This window comes from Physcomitrium patens, chromosome 3 (genome assembly GCF_059467195.1).
Source record: "Physcomitrium patens ecotype Gransden chromosome 3, ASM5946719v1, whole genome shotgun sequence".
Classification (NCBI taxonomy): domain Eukaryota; kingdom Viridiplantae; phylum Streptophyta; class Bryopsida; order Funariales; family Funariaceae; genus Physcomitrium; species Physcomitrium patens.
In genome coordinates, this window is record NC_143412.1 from 14,434,919 (window position 1) to 14,441,675 (window position 6,757).

The window sequence follows — 6,757 nt, forward strand, 5'->3', positions numbered from 1 at the left end:
TGAGTACATGACTAACTTTGAAAATCTTCCAAAATCTCAATATTAATTCGAATGACACAAAACCAAAACTTAAAAATCTCTCTTCAAGTCTATTTTCAAATCTTGCTCTCTGATTTGCAAAATAACCTTGAAGTTGCTGTAGGTGCATGGTTTTGTGTCTCAAGGTCTGATTTTGACCCAAGTTGACAACTAGTCCTCTCTAGGTATCAATTTTTAGTAATTTGAGGTAAGTTTTGCTTTAACCTATTGCTAATTCTCTCTTGAACATGCCCATATCAATTTCTTATCTTATTTACTTTGATTTGGCTCATTTATGCCTTTATAAAGTAAATAGAAGTCCATTCTACAAAAAGTAACATTAAGACTAAATTTTTTATTATCTTTCTATAATTTATCATTGCTTTTCTACTACATCTTTCTATTAGGCTATTCTACAATAACATCCATATTTTTATTTTTCACCATATGGTCGTGTTACAACATGATAGTGCATGGATGACGGTTGTTAGAACTGTGGATCTACCCGATATTATTGATGAAATTGTCCAACACATAAAATGCAGAGAATATTGTATATGTATATACCAAAAAAATTATCTTAATTGAACAAATTATTTAATTTCATTACAATACACTGTAATTCTTGTGAATTATTTCTATTAAAATTTAGGATAAAAATACATGTTTTATAAAATTAAAATAAAACACATACAAGTCTCATACAGTTCTGTTTTGTAAAATCTAACAGCCTGTGAAAGAATTTTCAAGTGCCTTGTTTCTAAAAAAAACTCAACACTGTTTGCATAAATAATTGCACCACTTCTGTGATAAGTTTCAAACACTATTGTTGTCCTTTGTTTAGATAATTAGTAACAAGCTATAATAGATCAATCATGTGAATAACATATCTTCAAATGTAACTTACATGTATTTAAACACAATGCATGACATTTAGAAGGTTTTTGTTTTCTTGATTAAAACTTTCAATTTTTGGTGATACATGTTCTCTTCATTAAAACACGGAATCAATCAATCCAATTAAAAATTAATTAGTTGAACTGAACGTTCACACTGATCATCAGCAGTTCTTTCCACCTGTGCCCAATTGTAACTTTGATCAATTAGCTTCTGGATATTCATAACGCTGAAGAATTAAAACATTATTTATAACAGGATTAGGAGAAGTTTCATGCCTTAATCGGAACGTTTTTAAAGTCTGTTGAAAGCAAAGGAATCAAATCAACACAATAATTGGGTGTTTTGAAATCAATGCGACAACATTTCGTGGTGACAGTTATTACTACAATATCAAACATTTCTCACAAACGAGAAATCACATATTCTTTAATATATTTTTAGTAGTTCTTGCTACTATGAAGACTACGAAATCCTTTGTACAGTAAACTCACCATCAGCCACAAGAAAATAGTGATACAAAGCTCTTCACCTACCTGAGTTGCAGACCAAAACGTCGTATTTTGATACATTAAGATGATTCTTTGGCACACACTGAACTCATGAAAGCGGCAAAGGGGGAAAAAACAAAGTAGATCCAGATTATTATACAAGGATGATTTGAACAACACAAGAGAATGAATTAATCAATATTCCAAAGCAATGAAGAGCTGGCTTTTCTCCCTGTGCCTAGTTCTATCAATACCGTGTTCAACTGCGGCTTTGGCTGATTTGGGCAAAAAGATGAATACGGGAACTTCAGGAAAAAAAAACGGTATTCCATGTCTATGTGGTGGATGTTAATACGAAGGCGGTACGAGAGCGCCATGAGAGCAGATCTACTTCATTTGTTGTCCGTAGCCTCCGCGCAGCAGACTTTCAGAATTGTATAACCAAAGGCCAGAGCAAGAAGCTTGCTGGTTGTTAACCACCTGCCAATGATATGTTGATATCTGCTCTTCGATTGTCCCCCAAAAGAGAGATGTGGGATGCAATGCCCCAGCCTTCAGAAGGTCGAAACACGCCGACAGCCTGTGGTCTTGCATCAGAGGATTGCCCGCTCGCAGGTGACGCCTGGTTGCCTTCTTGAGGTCCAGCACCTGTACCGTTGAGGTTCAGCGATAGAAATACTACATAAAGAACATAAATATACTGGATCAGATCACACATTATTCTTACGAAAAACAACATCCCCGTAGCCCTGGAGCCACGAATCACAGATCAACAATCACGTCATACGACTATTGAACCCGTAACGAATGGTCCAGAGAGCCTAACGTCAACGTCAAACTTGTAGAAAAGTATTTCAACTCACACTAGCCTATAATTCTACTTGCCAAAACTCCTTGCCATTTTTGCAACATCCACGCACCAAGGGATTTCCAGATATGGGTCACGTTTCTATTTCAGAATCTGATATCCATTTGGTGAACATGTCTAATGGTTCATGTGGCTACTGTTTTGCATATCCCAGCGATGGTAAACGTAGATTTAGTGAACTCAAGTCAACAGCACCCAGAGCTTGCTCCCTGATGAATGCTCTTACTCTTTCCGTCTCTAATTTATATTATTGTTCTCATGCATCGACTGTAATTAAAGTGATATGATGCCTCTCATACATTAAATGACGTCAAAGGATCACCCTGAGGATGGACAATGACATTCATCTCTCCTGTCATAAAGCATATTTGCAAGACTTCAGAAGGTTGTGAATGTACCTGAACTTTTACGTGATGAAATTTGTTGAGTGGCAAAAGGCGTCTTCATGCCAGATAATTCTCCTTGAGTCAAACGGAGGGGTGAATCAACTTTAGAATCCGTCTTCAACAGACCTAAGAGGAAACTTCCAACAACCACCTGCAGAAAACCAAGCGCAATTAAATCTACAACACAAAACCTCAGTTGCACATGGACTCCAATAGAGTGACAATTGTGTTGAGACATTGCACGCACTACCGTAAAACAATACAACAGCGATTAAGATGTATGAAGCATACAACCTGTATAGGAGAAGCCGCCGTAAGCATTCCAGCAACCCTTCCACCAAAAACTCGTCCGTCACTGCCTGCCAAGGACACACTTACAATCCCTGTTCGTTGTTTTGCACCATCTTCACCGCTTAGAGGAAGATATGAACCTGACAAGGAAAGAATCTCGTACCGACCCTGATAAAAGAAGCAGTCAGCATCTTGGAGTGAAGCACAAATTAATCCAAAACCTACGCTGTTACTTGACCTTCATAAAGCCTGAAATGAAGAACGTTTTTTTTTAATGTACTCCCGTTAAGAACCTCACGACATGAAGATTAACCAGCTATTAAAAACCCATGTTTTCACACAAAGTAAATGTTTCATGAGGATAAATAAAGAAATGAATGTGAGCAGTATCACTTATTGTAATATTCTTCTCATAAGATTAATCGATTGCTCCCTCCCACTACCTCATACGTGACAGTGCCTTCTGATGACGAATCCTGGCGCAGCATGACATTTGAAACAGCACCATTGGCAGACAACACACACATAGCGCGGGGACCGTGTTGTGCAAATTGCATGATCTTTGATGAGGCATCCTGTATCCAACACAAGAAATCAGATTGGGCCTTGAATCAAATACATATGAATCGATGCCAGCCAATGATGAACATTTTCAATGCATAACTAACTATCACGTCTTTTTGGAAAAACTTGGCAAAAAGGAAAAGGCTATATGTGTATCGAAAAATATCAGACCTCTCCGGTATGTACAGTCAGTATATGAGGCGTGAAGCTCTTTCCTGTACCTGCTAACACAACTCCTAAGAAGGAAAACCGATACCACGAGGTTGGAAATTGCAAGACCGAAAAAAATTGTGTACTTATTTTTAAAAAGCAAAGAACTGAATCGAACACAAAGAAGTGATTATGGTTGCAGTGTACGAAGATCAATCCTTCTCAGCAGGAAACAACTTGCAAAGACTTTCAATGACCTCCAAGAATTAGTACTTAAAATGTTGCACAAAGTGAAAATGTTTCAACGCGAATACGAACCTGAATAAATTTCATGTCTAGTAAAACAAAAAAAGTAGGAAACATTCAAGTATCTTACTGAGGCATAATTCAAACATACGGCGGCTTCTCACCCAAATTGGCTAATTGTTGCTTTCTGGTAGAGCCAACTGGACGACCTCTTCCCCGCTTTTCCGACTTATCTGGAGGTGTATAAGGAGCTGCAATCTGCTTGGCAAGAGCTGAGAAAAGAGAAGTATTCCCAAAACCTGATACAGTTACTTGAGGTGAATCACCCGTCGTATACTTACGAGGCCTTCCCCTCTTTCTCTTCATGGGCATTTGATACCCTTGATAAGGTGCTCCACCGATGTTCAACTCCATTCTTGAAGTCATTGGCGCCATTAAATTGGGCATTGATGAGCCGCTTTCTAATGGAGGGTTGCCAGTCCCTGAAACCGGCATTGGGGTATGCGGACGTAAGGCTAACGGCGTGTGTAAACCTTGGCCAGGTCCAATACTATCCATGCCTCCACTCTTAATAACACTCTTTTCTCCTAACTCGTGCAAGAGGTTCTCAAATGTAACCTGTGTATCCACTGTAACAAATAGATGATTAGAATTCTTTTAAATCTCTGTCTAAAAATAGAAATTAAAAAATCAGCTAAGAATTGGCACTCAAGTCCTCACTTAAAATTACGCAAGCGAAGGGTTTTCAGACCACAGTTAGCATCATCTACACTTTGAGAATCAGCCAAATCCTTTGCTTGACTTAGCACGATAACAATATAACACATTGTACACACGCATCAAGTGAAATTCTGATCAACTGCTCAAATGAATTACATGCAGCTGCTTCGAATCTCAAGCCACTGGACCATGAGCCATCTGAATATATGAAGCGCCCCATAACTGCAGTTAAACTACAAATGATGACTGGACCACTGAAGTTTACACGTTAGTCGCTCTCTGACTCTCCTACAGTGGCTGGATAAGAATCATCTATCTTACTTGATGTGTGTCCGATACGTCCACTCCTCAATGCTTGCTCCTCATTGACCCCGCTCTCCCCCTTCTTCTTCAACTGCCTTCACTTGCTACCTTTTGGTGCGCATAGTGAGTACTGATGTCCCAAAACGCGTTGTAACTGTATGCTGGCAATATTTACTTTTCGCGAGGACATAATCGCCTCTGCGCTTGCTCTTCTGTAAGACTCCCTCAACACTGGATTTTCCCGCTTAAATATGAGCCATTGACGCTAAGCAGGCTATTACAGATGCATAAGAATTTCTCTCCGTGAAAGCATCGTCTTCAATTTCCAAATCCTGATAATCATAAACAGAACAAAGTCAAAGAGCAGAAAGACAGTAAAAATGCTCCTAAGATCGCCGTTCCTCTATAGTATTTTCTGGCCTCCGAAGTCTGACTATTTGAAGTACAGTTACCAAAATTTCACTTAGGTAGAGAAGAATAGGTTTCTATCACACAGCTAAAAGCTAACTGGCGCAGATTTGGATTTTGGCTACATGCGCTTCACAGCTGAGAGAATCCACCACGGCACAAGCTTACACCACTCAACACAAACAGTAAGAAAGCAACCCCAATCCTTCAGCTTCTCTTAACTAGCAGTCAGAATCACGATAGACCATGAAGCCTTCACGGATTGCCAAGTACGTTCCGCACAATGGCATGAAAACTAGTTTACAGCTGCACTAAAGCATCTGACATAATCAGACCGAAACCAACTCAATCACAGTAAAACAAGGCACACTTGATCTCCACAAACAAAGCCAAATCATCAACATGAAAACAAAATTCCCACCGCTACTCGCCACATCACACGAAATAACCCTCAAAAAGAAAATCAAGACAACCACAACAAAACTTCACGAGACCAAAACATCCGAAAAAAAACTCCATCCCCAACTCTGACCCAAAAGCACATAGAAGCTCCACCGAATTAGAGCCCATGCATCAACAGCGAGTTGTCCTTCCTAACGGTGGCATGAACACGCAGCGACCAAGAGCTGAGAAAAACCACGACTCTGCTCCACAAACAAGTACACACGCACGCACACACACACGCACACCTCGTACCAAACCTAGTAAAGCGATCGCATTCGACACACCATCCTTGAGCATCCACCCCCTCGTCGCACTGGTCAACACCAAATCGAATTCCGACAATGCTCTTCCTACGCCACGCGACTGCAGGCGCTGTTCAGCACCGAAGAAAATCCATGAGGTTGCTCAGCTCCGGGGTCGTCAACCTCCATCGCGGTGGCAACCTAGAGCTTGGCAGCAGCAACAGCAGCAGCGAGGGTGTCCAAAAAGGCACTTGAAAGCTGACAGCACTTCAGTAGACCCTCCCCTACCTGACACTCTCTGCGACGATCATTACCCGTAGTAGTAGCAGCAGCGGTAGTGCTGGTAGAAGTAGTAGTAGTAGTAGCAGTAGCAGTAGTAGTGGAGGTCGTAGTAGTAGTATTAGCAGCACCAGCAGCAGCCGTACTAGACGTAGTACCAGCTTCACCACCACCACCACCACATCCCACCACCCGTTACTCTCTCTCCCCCCCACTCCCCCTGCTGCAACCAATTCCGCAACTTCAGCTCTTATTCTTGCTCTTTCGACCTCACTCCGCACAGAAAGCAAGCAAGCTTCGTCAAGGCTGCCTGGCTTTGATTCCTTCCTCCTTTGCTCTGACTCTGGCTCTGGCTCCAGCTAACCCTCTCTCTTGCTCTTCCTCGTCCTCGGGCGAAGGATCCGGCGATGCTTGTGCGCTAATCCCCTCCCCTGGTTTCCCCTTTCCTTA

The 6,757-nt window shown here is 41.0% G+C and overlaps 1 protein-coding gene across 6 annotated transcripts; it reads right to left on the reverse strand.

Annotated features, from left to right (window-relative positions):
• Positions 1–1,529: 1,529 nt before the first annotated feature.
• LOC112279442 (AT-hook motif nuclear-localized protein 7) lies at positions 1,530–6,355 on the reverse strand. Of its 6 annotated transcripts, none has more exons than XM_024513878.3 (8): positions 6,039–6,355; positions 4,953–5,266; positions 4,076–4,540; positions 3,687–3,751; positions 3,395–3,526; positions 2,955–3,119; positions 2,673–2,811; positions 1,530–2,054 (listed from the first exon to the last, which is right to left on the reverse strand). In XM_024513878.3, coding segments are annotated over exons 2-8 (1,143 nt in total). In that variant the 5' UTR covers positions 4,954–5,266; positions 6,039–6,355; the 3' UTR covers positions 1,530–1,878. The 6 variants fall into 6 exon arrangements, with proteins under 6 accessions (XP_024369646.1, XP_024369642.1, XP_090104998.1 ...); XM_024513874.3 differs by having other exon boundaries at positions 1,530–2,084; XM_090248872.1 differs by having other exon boundaries at positions 6,044–6,256.
• Between the last annotated feature and the right edge of the window lie 402 nt (positions 6,356–6,757).

Bases quoted from the DNA above. Each gene is read 5' to 3' on its own strand.
- LOC112279442 (XM_024513874.3), bottom strand. The intron at 3,752-4,075 runs GTGAGAAGCCGC...TTTCCTTCTTAG, and splicing joins GCAACAATTAGCCAATTTGG to GAGTTGTGTTAGCAGGTACA. The intron at 3,120-3,394 runs GTAGTGGGAGGG...TTCTTTTATCAG, and splicing joins AAGGCACTGTCACGTATGAG to GGTCGGTACGAGATTCTTTC.